General features: G+C 38.0%; 1 protein-coding gene across 2 annotated transcripts in view; it reads left to right on the top strand.

Annotated features, from left to right (window-relative positions):
* LOC127415175 (espin-like) overlaps positions 1-18,911 on the top strand; it is a 154,716-nt gene that overhangs the window by 52,208 nt on the left and 83,597 nt on the right. For both annotated transcript variants that reach the window (XM_051653797.1, XM_051653796.1), the window contains exons 5-7: positions 5,156-5,287; positions 9,747-9,978; positions 18,537-18,796. In XM_051653797.1, coding sequence (XP_051509757.1) covers positions 5,156-5,287; positions 9,747-9,978; positions 18,537-18,796 — 624 coding nt within the window. The remainder of the gene's footprint in view (positions 1-5,155; positions 5,288-9,746; positions 9,979-18,536; positions 18,797-18,911) is intronic.

The raw sequence follows: 18,911 nt of genomic DNA, 5'->3' as shown, positions 1-18,911 counted from the left end.
GATTTTAGGAGGTTGAGATGGTACACTTGACGTGCTCCACCCCTATCCATTCGCTTAACCTCATAATCAAGATCTCCGAATCACCGTGTGAACTCAGAGGGCCCTTGCCACTTGGCGAGTAATTTAGAGCTTGAGGTGGGCAGTAATACAAGTGCTTTATCTCCTGGTGTGAATTCCCGTAGTCGAGTGCCCCTGTCATCCAGCTGTCTTTGACGTTCCTGAGCTTGGAGCAAATTCTCCTGTGTTAATTGACCCAAAGTGTAGAGTTTTGCTCTAAGATCAAGAATGTACTGAATTTCACTGTTACTGTTTGAAGGTCCCTCCTCCCAAGCCGGCCGACACCCATACAGCAGCTCGAATGGGGAAATCCCTGTGGAGGCTTGCGGGACCTCTCGCACTGCAAATAACAGGGGATCGAGCCACTTATCCCAATTTCTAGCATCCTCATGTACGAACTTACGAATGATGTTTTTTAAGGTTTCATTACATCGTTCCACCAACCCATCCGTTTGTGGGTGGTAAACACTGGTGCGAGTCGATTTAATACCTAACAATTTGTATAGTTCACGTTGTGTTCGTGACATAAAGGTAGTGCCTTGATCAGTGAGGATTTCTTTTGGAACCCCCACTTGGGAGATAATTCTGAAGGATGCCTCCTCCGCAACACTACATGCTGAGGTGTTGCGTAAGGGGTACTGCTTCCGGATATCATGTTGCATAGTCCACCAGAAGTAATACAAAGTGATGTCCGTGTGCGGTACGTTCTAATGGCCCGACAAGGTCCATGCCATTTCTTTCGAAGGGGACCTCGATTAGCAGTAGAGGGTGCAATGGCGCTTTTGGGGTGGCTGGTGGATTCACCAACTGACATTCACGGCATGCCGCACACCATTTGCGAACGTCCCCGTGAATGCCCAGCCAAAAAAAATGGGCCATTATTCGGTTGTGTTTTTTTTGTGACCTAGATGGCCAGCCATTGGATTATGGTGAGCCACCTGGAAGAGGGTTTCCCGATGGCTCTTCAGTACTAACAATTGGGTTGTATTTTCTTTTGTTTGAATGTCCTCGTCACTCGATACAACCTATCTTTGATGATTGAAAAATATGGATATGTGAGTGCGATGTGAGGCCGGAGCTGTTGACCATCGATTACTCTCACTTGGTCAAACGTGTTTGACAGACTCATCACGTGACTGTTCTAGAGGGAAATTCCCCTCAGGGAATCCCCTGAGTACGGGAACTCTCTCTCCTGCGTCATCTTGATGCGAAGCAGATGTAGACAGCCCTGGCACCGCCTCTCCAGCCATAGCATCGCATGTCACACGAGACAACATTTTACAGGACCCATCCACACATATTTCCCTTAATAGATTCTTAAAATCAGGCCAATTCTTTCCCAAAAATCAGTGGATGGGTGAGGCGGGAATTAACCGCGGCCTCAACTCTATAATTTTTTCCCCTGAATAGTACCTCAATGGTAACCACCAGATACATGTGAATATTCCCGCGCACGCACTGCACCCTCACCCATTTATCCGTGCCCAATGCCTCGTTTTGCACCAGGTTTGGTGAATGGAGGTTTGAGAACAGCCTGAATCCACCAAAGCTTGGTATGTATCCCCTTTAGACTCACTGGTATACGATATGCCCCTGCCCGATTGTGGGTGGCCTGCAGACTGTCATGGATCAGTGTCGCCACCTCCATCGCCGAGCACTGATCCTGGAAGTGCCCGGCTTCCCCGCAGCCCCAACAGACCGGCCCAGGCTTCCCTACCTCACTCGTGGGGTGGTCCTGTCAACCTGGGGAGGAGAGCGGAGAGAGACAGGAGAAGTGGGGGACACAGATAAAGGGAAGAACCGGGGAAGGGGTTTGGGTGGGTGGGGGTGGGGGGTGGGGGGTTTGAGATGCAGGAGAGAGAAGAAAAAGAGTCTGCTTCGCTGCTTCCAGGAAATGCCGCCATGTAGTCCTCTGCCAGCTGGACGGCCTCTTCCATCAATGCCGGGTGGTGGCACTGGACCCACTCAGCCATACCATGAGGAAGCTGGGAGATGAACTGCTCCAGTACCACCAGGTCGACGATGTCCACGGCGCCACGGGTCCCCTCAGCCAGAAACCATTTCCGGCAGGCATCCCGGAGCTGTTGGGCAATGGCAAATGGGTGGCCATGCCTCCCAAACCTCAGGGATCAGAACCGCTGGCGACTCTGTTGGACTACAACCAGCCCGCTGCAGGATGGCTTTCTAGATCGTGGTAATTAAGGAGGCTGGCGGTGAAAATTTGCTGGGCCCACTGGTCGGGCGGCCACTTCCACACCTCAGCAGTTTTCTTGAACAGGTCGAGGTAGGCCTCATGAGGGTCACAGGGGAAGTGGCCTCCGGGGGGGTCGCAGCGTCAGCCCCCTCTCTGTCAATCAGGCTCCAGAACGCCTGCCGGTCCTCCGCTTGGGCCTGGAGCAGGAGTTGGAAGCGCTGTTCCTGCTCCAGGCATAACTCCATGAGGGCTTGATGCTGGGTCTGCTGGATGCTGGCGAGGAACTTGATAACTTCGCCCAGCAGTGAAGACTCCATAATGGCGTTGTCTTCCAAATTCCTGGGATTCGGCACCACTGTAGTAGGTTTGGTTCTTTTTGGACAATGGAGGAGTCAGGAGACAACGAAGCAATGCAGGCGAGTCTTTTATTTTCTGCCTTCAGCATCTTGTATTTTAATGCACTCAATTCACGTAGATTCTTCACAACACTCAATAAGATAACATAAACTTTTTAATACACTCAATACATGTCAAGACTGCGCTCTCGGTCACTCTCTCCCACAGACAGACACATGACCACACCCCCATCACCACAATGACTAAAGACAAATATTCATAGCCTACAGGAACAGCAAACACCCTTTCAACTGATGCTGTTTAGTTAACAAAAACTGCAGAATTCTGTGGAATGGATTGAAATGTGGTAAAACACTGTTAAACAGAGCTGAGAGTTCTACTCAAATTAGCAAAACATATATTAATATATTTTTTAGATTTACATTTTTATATAATGGTGAATGTGTTTAATTTTTGGTTGTTAATTCCCAGCTTAATATGTAGAATCAACTATAAGCAAGCCATTTGTATGTTGATTTCACCTAAATGTTTAAACACTGTGACCATGTGGTGCTATCAAAACATTGCTCTGTTTGTTTGAGCATATCGACTAACCCGACAGAGCAACATTTATGCAACCTATGGTATGTGTTTGGAGCGGGACTTTCTGTTTGTCCAGACAGTGTTTGGGAAACCAGTAGCGACGTACCGATGTGTACATTTTTGTCCATGCAATAGGATACCGATTTTAACCAAAAACTATAAGCTGATATCATTATTTTGTTTTGTTTGTTATATTTTAAAATTTACAAAGAGGTACAAAAGCTAGTTTATTCTTCTTAAAATAAATAATTTCCATAATTATAATAAAACATTACAAATTTAAAAAAAACTAAAAAGGTTATTTCGCACTTTTAAAACCTTTTTGTGCTTCTGTTTTTAAATGTCTTAACTATATATTTTACATTTTACATATTATGATTGAACATTCCAAATTCATATCATGCATATTCGACATATATCGATTTTTAATACTGGTGTTCTCATGCTTTGGACTGATATTCTGATGATTTTAATTTGGTCAATAATTGTTGACACATGCAGTGTATCTCATCATATATACACAATATATGTTTTTATTCCAAGAGAAATGTTAATGTTGTTGATGTTTTGAAGATTTAACAGCATTATATATCGTAATTTAAGGTCCAGTCCGATTGGTTGCAAGGACGTCCTGGGTGGTTGAACCTGATACTGTTGGTGGTTGCTTACTGTCCCAAGTCACAATTGGCCCAGTCCACACCCAGGTCTCTGTGATATTCTGGGGCCTCATTTATAAAGACATGCATAGAATTATCCTAAATGTGAATGGATGCCAATTTCAATGTTCTGATGAATTATTTATAAAACATTACAAAAAAAAAAAATGTTCCTAAATGCATCACATTTTATAAATCGCAGGTATTCACTCATATGTGTATTAATTTAGCTATGATTTAAGGGCTGTAAAATATTTTCTCTGCTTGACATATTCCTGTACATACTGTATATTACTCCTGTTATCTCGTAGGTCTCAAAATTAATGGAAACATGCAGATGTTGGCGATATAAATAAATTCTGTTAAAGCAAATATTCAGAATAAGGCATTTTTCTTGACACATAAATAATGTAAATATGACCACATTTGGACTCATGTTGGGAAATTCTTGTGCATGTAAACGTGGTCACTCAATTCAGTCTGACACTGACTTATTTGCATTTGCATCAATAAAAGTAATCAAAAAATCAAGAGCACTGGCACACTGGACCACAAGCAAGAAGAGTTTATATGCATGCTTTGCAGTTGGCATACAAATAAGAACATTTTCATGTCAGTTTCTGCTTTTATAAATCCAGATTTGTTCTTCACTTTTGACGTAATATCAAATCCATGGAATTTAGGATCAAATCTGGTCATACCTGTGTTTTATAAATGAGGCCCCAGTATGCTTTGAGTCCCTCTTTCAGTGCGAGGCCATTTTTTCTCCTGTTTTATGGTCTGTGGGCGAAGTTCGATTGCTTAGAAAATGAATAGCGATTTGAGGTACTGTATCATTCCTGTCAATAGCACAAAGAGTGTGGGACAAATTACACACTTAAAGGGATAGTTCACCCAAAAATGAAAATTCTCTTATCATTTATTCAGCCTCACGCCATCCCAGATGTGTATGACTTTCTTCTGCTGAACACAAATGAAGGTTTTTTGAACATATCAGCTCTGTAAGTCCTCACAATGCAAGTGAATGGGTACCAAAATGTTTAAGCTCCAAAAGCACAAAGGCAGCATAAAAGTAATCCATAAAATTCCAGTGGTTAAAACTATATCTTCAGAGAAAGAAAGTCATTATGGCATGAGGGTGAGTAAATGATGAGAGAGAATAAACTTAATATTTAGGGTTAGGGGTTTGTTCAAATCCATAAGTATGAAAAGTAGCAAAATCATTCGACCACCAAAAATATTTAATGACCAGGTCCCAGATTATGCTAATGTATATTGTGTTGATATAAAGTTGTGTGTCTTTCTGCAGTGCTGTCAGATTCTAGTGGTGAATGGAGTGGATCTGGGCATACGAGATCAGGATGGATTCTCAGCAGCAGATCTAGCTGAATACAATGGGCATCAACAGTGTGCCAAGTACCTCCGCACAGTCGAAAACATGGTTAGACACACTCACTCACTCACACAAAGAGACACACAGTTTTGTGTACAAAGTACTCACCCTCATTGTTCCATACACATAGGCGAAGATTAGTGGAATGTCCGAGCTGCTCTCTTCCATACAATGCAAGTGGATGGGGGCCAGGGACTTTCAAGCTAAAAAAAAACTTAATTCACTGAAAATCTTGCATTTCTTTGTATGGAAAAGAGCAGCTTGGACGTTTTAACCAAAAATAACTCCTTTCATATTCCATGGAAGAAAGACAGCAATATAGGTTTGAAATGACATGAGGGTGAGTACATTTTTACAGAATTTTCATTTTTGGGTCAAGTATTGTTTTAATAAGGGTTTTACAACAAAAGCAGAGTATAGATTGTTGTATTTATTCTGATCATAACTACTCCAAAACATGTTCATGAATGTTTTCATTTTTTATGGACATTTGCTTTGTTGAGCCTTTAATGTTTGTTTGATTCTTGCAATGGCAAGTGTTTATTGACTAAAGTATTTGAATCCGTTTTTTTTTTATTATTATTATTTGAATTCTAGGCATGTGACATTTAACAATATTGAAGATTTTTGTGGCAGATTTTGTTTATATATATATATATATATAATTTGAGAGTAGGAGTTGGCTGTAAGTATTCAGATTGTGAAATATCAGGTTAATATTTTCACACAACTGGCTACCTTTTAAAAATCAACTATATATAAAAGAATTTATATAGAATATAAACTTGTACATTTATACCAAACTTTACAGTAAATACCACACTACACTATATGGTATTTAGTAATACTATTCCTCCCATTGCACTGCCAGACAAATGGTTTTGATCTGTTTCCCTACAATATGGCAACAGCGCTATGTCGTGACGTCATCTGAATACTATCTTTACCACATCGTACCATGCCAGAGAATTCTGGTAGCTCTGTGATTGACCGAAATGCTAAGTTCAACTGTTCTGATAACTTCTACTTTTCCCCGAGTAACATGGAAGCTTGACCTTTTGCCTAGTTTGTTTACGATTCCACCTCAGTCAAAACAAAAACTGCTGTTTAATGAGACCCGAGCGTGACTGCTGTGTGCATTTTCCATTCCCCTTTTTGATTTGTAACTAATAATCCCTAAGAAACATGCAAAGAAAATATGATATGATTTTTCAAAAAACTGATATGATAAAGGGTGTAAGGATTAGGTTTGATTTACTGTAGTGAATTCACAATTCTGTACTCTCACAAAACTTTGAACAAAGCCTGAATTGTGAAAAGTTAAGTCTGAATTTATTATTATTATTTCTTTCAGGACATATGCGAAACAGTTCTTTTACTTTTAAAACGTAACAAAAAGTGCTCATCATTAAAGAGTAAAATGATCCATCGGGGATGGAGTGGGACAAATAAATCAGTTCAGCAGAGGGCAATAATTACACAAAAATAGAAATATTAATAATTCTTCCCAACTGAACAATGCATAATTTTGTTAGATACATATGCTTGTATGCTGTTACTGATTACATACATTTAAGTATTTTAGTATTATAGTTTTTAAAATAGTATTTTCACCAATTACATGGTTCTAAACTATTCTTTTAAAAAAAAAGTGTGTATAATAATGTTTGCCATAGTATAAATTTACTAGTGAAATCAGACATTACATGTGGCATTATGAGGAGGGCTTTCAAATATCAGGACCCTTAACATTATTATACATTATATTCAGCATTACATACAGTTTAATATAGTACAGTCATCTTTAAATCCTGTGCAGATTCACTCTCACGCTGAAAAGGCTCATCCCGGTGCTCACTGTATTACATAAAAGTCTTTCTAGCAAGTCAATCCACTGTCGGCTATCTTTGGAACGCTCTCGGAAGGTTATTTCCAGTCATGCCACTGCAGCTCCTATCTACTTGAATGGTGGGACACCGAAAACTCAAAAATTGTCAGTCAAGATTACGATCAAAGAACATATTTCAAATCAGCAATAAAATCTGATAATATTGGAATCATAAATTGTGCTTCTTTACCTCATATTATGCTAAAACACAACATTTTCCTGGCTTGTATAGCTAATGCGCATGCGCGGGACTTCCTTTCTGCATCCGTTGACCGTTGGGCGCTAGAGCTTCTTGGTTGAGAGTTCCAATTTCTCCCATTCATTTAAATAGAAGTGGCCGGTCTCTGCTAAATAGTCTCTGATTACATGCGCTTACATGAGCAGGAGAAAACACTTTAAAAACCGGCACACCTTGACTGCTGAGACTTCAGTCTGATATCCATGAAAGCTGCACAATTGATACATTGAAACTGAAATCGTGGTATGATGTTGGACAGTTTAATCACTTTAACGGAGACTCGCTTGTGGTAAGAACAAATAGTTTTGTGAAATACGCAGCTGATTTTGAATTCATATTCAGAAAATAGCAGTAAAATGTAAGTGATGTGCCTGATAGAAACAACTCTCGCGCATCAAACAGTACAAGCACTCTGTCAACGCACCTGACACAGCAACCACTCCACATTAAACTGTATGCTTATTATGATCTTCTTTGAGGTATTTATAAAGTGCTCTCGTGCACTGGACAGCTTGGGTCGTGTTTTTTCCACTTCAACTTGTCTCTGCTGTTTTTCATAATGCAACACATTTTTCACTTGGCTGTGAAGTGACATCACTGACGGGTTTTCTCCGTGCTTACTGAAAATATCCAACTGATCAATAATTAAATTAGTTGTCGATGATTTCCATTATCGATAATTATCGATTTTATCGATTAGTGGTTGCAGCCCTAGTGGACAGTGTGACTAATTTGTTACATTTTAAATAATACCAAGGTATAGAAAGTCAGATTTTATTTATATCAAATTGTTTATTATGTTTCCACGAGTGTTGGTTATTCAAGTTTTTGATACGTTACAGACATTACATCATAATTAGCATAAATAATTCTGATTCAAAGTAATGGCCAGTATAGTCCATTCACTGCCAACCATGTTAAAATAAAAATTTGCGTGAAAAATTCTGAATCTATGTACTGATTACCATTGTCACATGTCTGTCAAACATGTTGAGTGATCCAAACATCATCTACAGCCTGAATCTGAAATTTTGATTGGATGTTAAGAGTGAATGCACTTGGCTGCATAGGAAAGCTATAGGATGCTCCCTTGCTCCCTTGCCCCCTAATTAGGGAATGACTTAACCTCCAGTGTGCTGTCTGTCTGCACTGGTCTAAGAACAGTTTGAAATGCACCTTATTTTCATCCTAACTCCATATACAGCCACTGAAATCAACATTTTCCAGCTTTTGGATGCATCCATTGATTCTCAATGTGATAATGCACAGTGAATATAGGATATTTTAAGGAAAATGAGCATATAGTCCACGTACGTGGTCATTGTGTTTAACAACGTGCTGTTTCACAATAAATTGATACAATTTTTACAACTGCATATCGGATGAAACTAGAGACTCTACTGTTTTGACTCAAACAGTTTTTAAGGTAAAAACTTAATGAGGTTTCTTATCAGATGTAGTTTTGTTGCCGTTTCTCCCAAAGAAAAACTCAGCTGAGATCGGCGCCATGTTTTTGGTCACATGACTCGCTGCGTTGAAAGTTTAACCCTTTAATGACAGAGTCTCCTGAACTTTAACAGTTTTCATTAAATTAAATTATGCATAGCCTATAGTGAAGGCAAAACGTAATGTCCACACATGTGGATACGGGGTCTCAGGAAGTTAAAAATACAAATTTATAAAATACTAATATATATATATATATACAGTTGTGCTCAAAAGTTTGCATACCCTGGCAGAAACTGGGAAATTTTGGCATTGATTTTGAAAATATGAATTATATATATATATATATATTTTTTTTTTATTTATTTATTTTTTTAATTTCTTTTTTTTTTTTAATGTCACATTTCTTGAATTCAAATAAAGTACATTTAGATCCAAACACTTTAGTCACTGTTCTAGCTCCATACTTTAGCGGCAGCAATTTTGCTGGTTTTGGTAACTGCAGCGGCTCCTGACATGATCTAAAACTCAAATTCTATTGGTCATGGCATTTCATTACCAGAAGAGGAAAAAAACAACACATCAAAAAAACTCACTTTGTAAGCTCGCAAATGCTCACTCCAGGTGAAAGCCTCCAGAGGAATCCAAAGTTTATATTTAAAATCTTCATTATGGTGAGAAATTGCGGCAACAAATTGTGTTTGATGTGAAAGGGCCTTAAATCTAACAATAACCCAATAAATAGAAAACCTTTTGATCACAATGAATGTTGCTGTTTTCACACTTGGTTCAATTGCTTGATCTTAACCCTAGATCCATATGTAAAAAAAAATTGTCCAAGAGTCCGATCAGTACTATTTTGGGAGACAGTATAGAGCATGTTAACATTCATACTGTGAGAATTCTGATGTATTCAAACTCTGGCTTCTTCTCAGAGTGTGGAGCACCGAGTTTTGTCCCGGGACCCTTCCACAGATCTGGAGTATAAGCAGCCTGACTCGGGCCTGTCCTCTCCCAATGCCACCCTGCCCATCGCGGCGCCCCTGGCAGCCCACTTTGACATCTGCTCGCCCTCAAGCTCACTGTCCAATTATGATTCGGCAAACTCCAGCCAGTCCAGCACTGGAGAGAAGAAGAGCAGCACACCTCCCTCACGAACACCTACAGGTCAGAGAAATCACAGTTTACCTGTACAGATTAAGCTCTCTGACTTTAGCTTAAATCCACTTATTACATCCTGTTAACAAAAGACACATAATGACAGTTATAAAAGGCCACATGCACACTGCAATGTTTTGGGAGTTACATTTGCATTTCCAATACATGAGTGAATGTTTGAAAATTGTCATTCGGTGTGTGTACTGAATACAGGAGTCGCTCCTGAAATAGAGCGCAGCAGTGCCCGCCCACTTTTTCAGCCATCTTGGTTCCGGAAGTATTTTTTTTTCCATAGGCATTTCATACAATTCTTCATAAAAGAGTTATAAGCCATGAACCAAGCCAACCAGCTCACAACATTACAAACTTTTATTTGAAAGAAAAAAGTAACACTTACAATAAGGTTGTATTTGTTAACTACATACATTAGTTAACATAAACTAACAATGTTCAATACTTTTCGTATACTATATAATACATTTTGAAAATTTAAATTTGTATATGTTAAGAAAGGAATAATTGATGACGGGCCATTTAATTATTTAAAAATAATGCACACCCGAGGTTGTAATGCGGTCGTGAAGCGGAGAGCCATTATATTTTTTAATGGGCTGGAGTCAATTATTCTGCATATACCATGGTTACCACACCTTAAGGCATCATTCAGGGTTTTATATCAATACATTTTCTGGTTTTCCTCCGTCAAACACTCTTGTGAGTGGAACTAATTTCTTCTGCCACAGATTCAGCATCGTGTTTTGATACAGCCCGAGCCATCGTTGCTAGTTCGAAAATGTAACTTTGGAACTAGCAACGGATGATTGCGATGCTTGCGCTGCTTTACTGGAGCTAGATTAAGGTGAAATACAAATAACACTTGCACATATTAAAAGTTATTTCGGATAATTTAGAAACTGTTGTATTGATCAAGTCACGGGGTTGCGGGCGAATTTGTTTTTTGGTCGCGACTCGAGTGTGTGTTTGTGTGTGCATGTAACCAGTCCTGCACAACCCGCTTCGAGCAGGATTCAAACCGGCGTCTCCTGGCATGGGAGGCGGGCGCGCTAACGAGAAGGCTAAAGGCTACAGACTCTAGCATCAGTCGCTAGTGTGCCTCTTGAGGCCAGGGGAGTGAGGTTGTTACACTCACCCCTGGTTCATGGCACCACTGTAACCAGTCATGCTCGACCTGCTCCAAACGGGATTCAAACTGGCGTCTACGCTACAGCCTCTAGCATCAGTCACTAGTGCGCCTCTTTAGGCCAGGGAAGTGAGGTTTACACACTGCACAGCTACCTACCAGCTGGCTCCCGTTACACTCACCCCTCTAAACCTCACTCCCAACTGGGTTTCGGTACCACTGTAACCGGTCCTGCACAATCCGCTCCGAGCAGGATTCAAACCGGCGTCTCCTGGCATGGGATGCGGGTGCGCTAACGAAGAGGCTAAAAGCTACAGCTTCTGGCATCAGTCACTAGTGTGCCTCTTGAGGCCAGGGGAGTGAGGTTTACACATACCGCACAGCTATCACGTACTAGCTGGCTCCTGTTACATGTGCACGCGTATGTATGTGTGTCAGCATGTGTGAGTGTGGTTGAGGCGAGAGCGAAAGAGAGAGAGAGTGAGTGCAAGACCGCTTTTCAACTGAAATTGAAATACATTTTGGATATTATAGACATTGTTTGTCATTTTTAATTCTATGTACTTAACCAATGTGTTTATTTTAACTGATTATTTTGCTGTGGTAGCCTGTATGGCTCTTTGAAATAACTGGAATATTTTGGCGAAGTGATATGAAACCATTATGCGGTCAAGATCTGGAACTACTTCATAGCCGTGCGTTTAGTTGAAAAATAATTAAAAACACCTTAGAACGTCTGTCAACCAGTCAGAATCAAGCATTCAACAGACCCGTGGTATAACATTTGTTAATGCATTATGAACTGACTTGAACTAAAAATTAACAATTGAATCTTTTTTAATTTATATTAAAAGAATAATAAATGCTGTTAAATATTTTGTTCATTGTTAGTTCATGATACCTAATGCATTTAGTAATGTTAACAAATATTGTAAAGGGCTACCAAAAGTATTTGAAAATCTGACAGGCTGTCTTTGAGGGTATGAACTACAATCCCATTAAGCATTTCTAATATCGTAACCAAATAAAAAAACTATAGAAAAATGTAAAATGATTGATTTAAAGTTGTTGATTTTAAGTATAGGAGCAATATATTTCAGTTTTATTGCAAAATATTTAGATATATACAGATATAGTATAGTAAGTAGTCTGAGTGTAGGGAGACCGACTTGATTGCATCATTCACAGTGCATCATGCGAGTGGGCATTCACTGCAGAACTTGTTTGGTGTACTTCAGGATTATGGGAAGTGTAGTTCTTCAACAGAAATTCCACCACTAAAAACGATTTTGAATAAGTACATTGAAAAAGCACAGACTGATAGTTTAACAAAAGCATATACCACCGATTAACAACCTCGGAGCTCACAGTAGGTCTATCTTTACCCTTTGAGCTCAGATGGGCCTGCGAGAAAAATAATATAAAATAACTAAAAAAATATTAATAACTATAGTCTTGACTAACACAAAATTGGTATCATTTGAAAGCTTAGAATGCATGCAGGCATTATGACCAAAACTGAACAAGTGCTTTGAAATTTGCAGAAAGATCAGAAGTGGTCCGTTTTGATAATTTATTAAAAAACAATTGCACAAAGTACATATTATTGAAATCAGTAAAAACCTCAAACTCATCAAATAGCCATGTGTCATATGTTGTTGGAAAGCTCTCAAAGAGACAAAAGTATAGCGAGTAATAGCTAAGTATATGTCAATTATGTTGGTGTTGCTTATATGCAGCTTTTCACTTATAAGTTCACATAAAATAAACAGAACATAAAATATCACATATCATTACTTAGAGGGGGTGATTATCTTTCAAATGAGTCCACACACAAAGTAATCAGATGCATTGATCATTAGATAATCAACACGAAGCAAAATGTTAAATATGGCCACCAGGAGAAATGACACAGACTCAGTGATGACTCAGATGGCACAGAATGAAACTCATTATATGAAATCTCATTACTAAAATCATGTCTACATGCTAATGCAAACCTTTAGTCATTGTTGGGTTTGCATGTGTAATTAGTTCTTATGTACAATTATTATGTTTTATTTGTTTGGAGTGGCTTTTGGACACTTGGAGATGTTTTTGGACACTATGATAAATTATTTTTGCTATGCTTTAACTTTTGATTGCTTTGTCATATCAACACAATAATTACAGATGAATGGGATCAAAACAAAAGCAGTTTTTCGGAGCCACGTCATTTACACCCAGATATAATGTCAAATCAGAAAAATAAGGGAAAAAAGTACATTTTTGGCTCAATATTATTTTTTTATTTTTTTTCAGCAGTTTCTTAGGCTGAGAGTCTCAGAATGTACGTAGTCCTTAAGATTAAAAAAATGTAAAGTTTTCTTTACAATGATACCAAACACTTGACCCTCCTGCATCAATCCTGGGGCGGAACTACCCTCGTGCAGTTCCTTTAGCGCCTTGGCGGACTTGCAGAAGAGCCATGGCGTGCAGGGCGGAGGCGGCTTGTCCAGCGGCACCGTAGGCCTTGGCCTTCGCGGGCTCCGAATAAGAGGTCGAACTTGCCATGAGATGAGCCAGCAGACTCATCCGGAAGCCTGATCGGGGCAGACGAGCGTGCTGGGGACTGGGAGGTCCGTGGGGGGATACCCGGTGGAGGTGGTCCCATTGGGGTTCCCAAATCACCCCCAGTGCTAGCCGCGCTGGCTCATACCTGTGGGTAGAAGGACCGAGGCGGGGAGCCTCTGGGGTGACTTGCTTTCTTACGAAGGTAAGCCCCGACCGCATCGTTGCCATGGACATGTTCTCGCAATGAGTACATGACCCATCCACGAATGCTGTCTCCATGTGAGCAGTGCCCAGACACAAAAGACAGTGATCGTGACCGTCAGAAGTTGAGAGATAACGAGCGCAACCAGGAATAACACACAAAGGAAAGGCATCTTTAAAAAGACGTGTCTTTAAAAAGACGTTCCGTGTGTGCCGCTCTTTTAGAGAAATATACTCTTTTATTTCTGCTGAAGCGCCCAGTGGCATTCTCTGCAGTGCACCAGTGCAGAGGGGGGAGAAGCCGCTGAAATGCGCCGTCAGATCCAGCAGAGGTGAACGAACAGTCGTGGGAATTCAGCTCATTGTGCATGACCGTTCGGCTCCCAAGAGAAAATCTGAATGAGTGGTTGCATACCAGCTCCTTTTATACCCGTATGTCCGAGGGAGTGGCATGCAAATACCACTCGCCAATTTTCATTGGCCTTTTATTAAAGAGCAGAGGTGTCTCGGGCTCCCAAGAGTGACCCCTAGTGTCACTACATCGACACAACGTCGAGTGAGTGACAGATAGGGAACTTCCGTGAACAAATTTGGTTACTTGTTCAATTTTTATTTATGCAATACAAATGACTGATGTATGTCAATAACCTGTAATACACTTCCCTCATCTCGTTCCAAACAATTTTGCCATCTCGTACTATTATTATTACGATGTAATGGGTAAAAGGTCCAAATCGTCACATACGATTTGTCATGAGACTGGGTTTTCACTCCTGTAAATTACTGAAATCTGTGTGTACAGAACGGGATTAAGCACTAAATAGGGGAGTGACAACTGTATTTACGGAGTACCTTTAAGCTTTTATTGGCCCACCGTTGAGATTTTTTTTATCAAAAAATAAATAACTACAGTCTTGACCAACACAGAATATGTATTGTTTTAAAGCTTAGAAGCTGTACTTTACAGTGCATGTACACATTATGACGAAAACTGAACAAGTGCTTTGAAATTTGCAGACAAATCAGAAGTGTTTCGTTTTGATAATTTATTAATAATTTTGCACTGTAAATATTATTATAATCGGTAAAAACATCAAAATGATCAAATAGCCATGTGTCATATGTCATTGGAAAGCTCTGAAAGAGTAGAATACAACCAGCCAATTTGTTTTACTCACAGACAGTAATATAGCGAGTAATATTTAAGTATATGTCTTTGACATACATGTTACATGTAAACAGTTATTCCTTATAAACCACATTTTCGCTAATAACTTTACAAAAAATAAACAGCTCATAAACTATCACATATCATTACTTAGAAGAGGGGATTCCTGTTAAAACGTGCCTACACACAATGTAATCAGATGCATACATCATTAGATGCACACGAAGCACAATGTGTACACAGCACATAATGTGCTATCTGGTTAAAAACATGTTAGCTTTCCTGGATCAGATGACTTCATCAGAAATTATCTAGTATGTTGTCCAGCATCATGGAATGCTAAACCAATCATATTACAATTCAGATTGCTGCAACCAGCGGTGGAGGTCATCCAAATATGGGCAGAGAGTTCAATCTAATTACATATTGCCACCCGGAGATGGCACCAGGTACATGACACAGACTCAATGATGGCTCAGATGACACAGAATGGAACTGAATGAGATATTGTTACTCATGCCTGCATGCTTTGGAGAGATGCTTTGCATGCCCTTAGTGATTGTTGTATTTGCATGGGTAAATAGTTATGTACAATTATTGTGTTTTATTTGTTTGGAGAGGACACTAGGATACATTATTTTTGTAATGATATAACTTTTGATTGCTTTGTCGTATCAACACAAACTTTTACTCAGTTGCACTTGACATGATTGGGAACAAAACAAAAGCAGATTTGGATCTACCTTATTTACACCCAGAGATACATAATGTCAAATCAGACAAATAAGAAAAAAGTCAATTTTTGGCTCTAAGTTTTTTTTGTGATTTTTCTTAGGCTGAGAGTCTCATAATTTACATAATATATAATGAATCGTAATCATTACAACATTTGAAAAGTTTTCTTTAAAATGATACCAAGCAATTGACCCTCTTTTTATTTATTTATTATTATTATTTTTTTATTTATTTTTTTGTAGAGTTATAAGCCTTTAATTTTGGGCATTCCACTGAAATAGGGAATATTTAAAAACACCTTCAGATATTTTTGGTCTGAAACACACTTCTGTTTGAACGATGTGGTCAAAAAAAGTATGATGTTACACCCTTAATATGTTGTCAGAAAGACTGAACTGAAAGCAAGATTTAATTATTGTTAAAAGGGAAATGTCACAGCATAACAGAGTTGAACAGCAACAAAGACATATTTTACATTTTCTCTGAATATTTAACTTTGAATAAAAGAAGAATTTTGTCAATTCTATATAACTCATTAAAATGTAATTGTGATGAATGCAAATTGGTTGATATTACTAGAAATAAAATATTTAATTCATATTTTTTTTAAGTTCTCTTGTTTTACACACTAAACGAAGTAAAATCTATCAAATAACTTGACTAAGTTCAATGTTTTATTAATTATATCAGCAGTAATTCATGTGGACATATAGCACACAAATGGCACTGCTTCATGATAAGGACCCATATACAGTAGTAAATTCCTCATTATAAAATCTCATAAATACTCTTATATGATGTGTTCCTGTCTTTATCTCCTGCATTCCTGTGTGTTTTGAATACATCTCCTCCTCTAAAGTGACACATGCCCTCTGTGCATAATTTCCCTGCTTGCTTAATGCAGCGTGTTTGAAGCATTATCTTAACAATGGTGAGAAAGTTGAGCTGGCTGAAGCAGAACACTTTGACAACTGTTGTTACCATGGTGTTGCACGGGACACCTGCTGTGAAACGTCCCAGTAAGGTCCTCTAGTGGACACATTCAGAACATTCATGGATGATATTTCTGCATCTCTTAACACTTGAACATTAAAAAGTTTTACTATTTGCACTTTCAGTCAAACGTTTGAACACAATTGACTGAATTTATGTTTCTTACGTACCGAAAAATCTTTTGATCTAAAGGCTTAAACTGCTTAAAATTAGTTTGGTAGACAAATAGAAATTGTGCCTATGTAAAAATGTATTTACAATAACATTTCATTTATTATAATTTTTTTTTTTTTTTTTATTTTTTTATTAACTAAGCCTGAGCATGACCATGAATTTATATTGATATATTCAAAGTTACATTTATATATCCAGGATTTACATGTATATACAGTATACATTCAGATTTATAACTATATTCAGTTGCATTTATATATTCAGATTTATAACTATATTTTCAGTATTTATAACTATATATTCAGATTTTCAATTAATTCAGTTTAACAATTATATATTCAGATGTATAACTGTATATATTCAGTTGCATTTATATATTCAGATTTATAACTATATTTTTTAGTATTTAAAACTATATGTATATTTATATTAATAACTATATTTTAAGAATGTGTAACTAAATATTTAAATTTACCACTACATATTCAGATTTATAACTATACAGTATATTTCGATTTTCAATTATATTCAGATATATTACTATTCAGATTTACAACATACACTACTGTTCAAAAGTTTGGGGTCACTTGCCTGAAATGTTTCTCATGATCTTAAAAATCTTTTGATCTGAAGGCGTATGCTTGAATGTTTGAAATTAGTTTTGTAGACAAAAATATAATTGTGCCAACATATTAATAGATTTAATTACAAAACTAAAATGTCATTTAAAAAAAAATTTTTTTTTGAAATTGATGACTTAATTGACAAATAATTAAGAAAAGCAGCCAATAAGTGCCCAACATAGATGGGAACTCCTTCAATACTGTTTAAAAATCATCCCAGGGTGACACCTCAAGAAGTTGGTTGAGAAAATGTCAAGAGTACATGTCTGAAAATTCTAGGCAAAGAGTGACTACTTTGAAGATGCTAAAATATAAACACAGTTTTGATTTATTTTGGATTTTGTTTAGTCACAACATAATTCCCGTAGTTCCATTTATGTTATTCCATAGTTTTGATGACTTTATTATTATTCTAAAATGTGAAAAAAAAAATAAAGAATGAGTAAGTGACCCTAAACTTTTGAATGGTAGTGTATATATTCAGATTTATAACTAAATTCAGAGTTACATTTAAATATTCAGGATTTATATCAATATATTCAAATGTACAATTATATATTGAGATTTAAAATGATAAATTCAGTTACATTTATATGTTCAGGATTTATAAGTTCCTGGTACTATATATATATATATATTCAGATTTGTAAATATATAAAAATGTATATCAGTATATTTAGAATGTATAACTATATGGAATATTTTAATGTGGACAATAGTTATAATAAAAAAAGAGTAGATGTGTCCAAACATTTGACTAGAAGTGTATATTTTTAGCCTGACGTCATGGATGGAGGAGGCACTATGAATGTATTTAAATATAGTTTTGCTCTGTTTAAACCAGTCCAGAACACACAGAGGACATATCCGTCAAAGAGGTCTGTAGCTCAACTGTTCCTTGCTTCTTTGTTGTAGTTGTTTGTGGTTGATGATGTGCGACTGAATCAATGAATGATAAATGCAATGTGTTTTATTGTAGGAGCTGGAGATTCGGCCATCACAGACATGCAGACATATATGGACATGTTGAATCCTGACACTCAGAATGCGACAGAACCTGCACACCTTCCACCACCTCCAACGTTTCCCCCACCCCCACCTCCATCTAACTCCTCCCACATTCCACCTCCCCCACCCACATTCCCCCCACCCACACCACCTGAGGAGGAGGCCTCTGCCGAGTACCTGAAGGTGAAGAGGAACCTTCGAAGAGTGGACAATGACATAGTAAAAAGAGAGGTACATTAAGAATCTTTGTGTTTTTATGCATTCTGGCTTTAGGGTCCCATATTTTAACAGCATAAAGTAGAATGGGGAAACTAGTGAACAAAACAATTAAAAGAATATGTCTTCA

The sequence above is a fragment of the Myxocyprinus asiaticus genome, chromosome 24 (genome assembly GCF_019703515.2).
Source record: "Myxocyprinus asiaticus isolate MX2 ecotype Aquarium Trade chromosome 24, UBuf_Myxa_2, whole genome shotgun sequence".
NCBI classification, from domain to species: domain Eukaryota; kingdom Metazoa; phylum Chordata; class Actinopteri; order Cypriniformes; family Catostomidae; genus Myxocyprinus; species Myxocyprinus asiaticus.
This window is presented reverse-complemented; position numbering and strand designations above follow the sequence as displayed.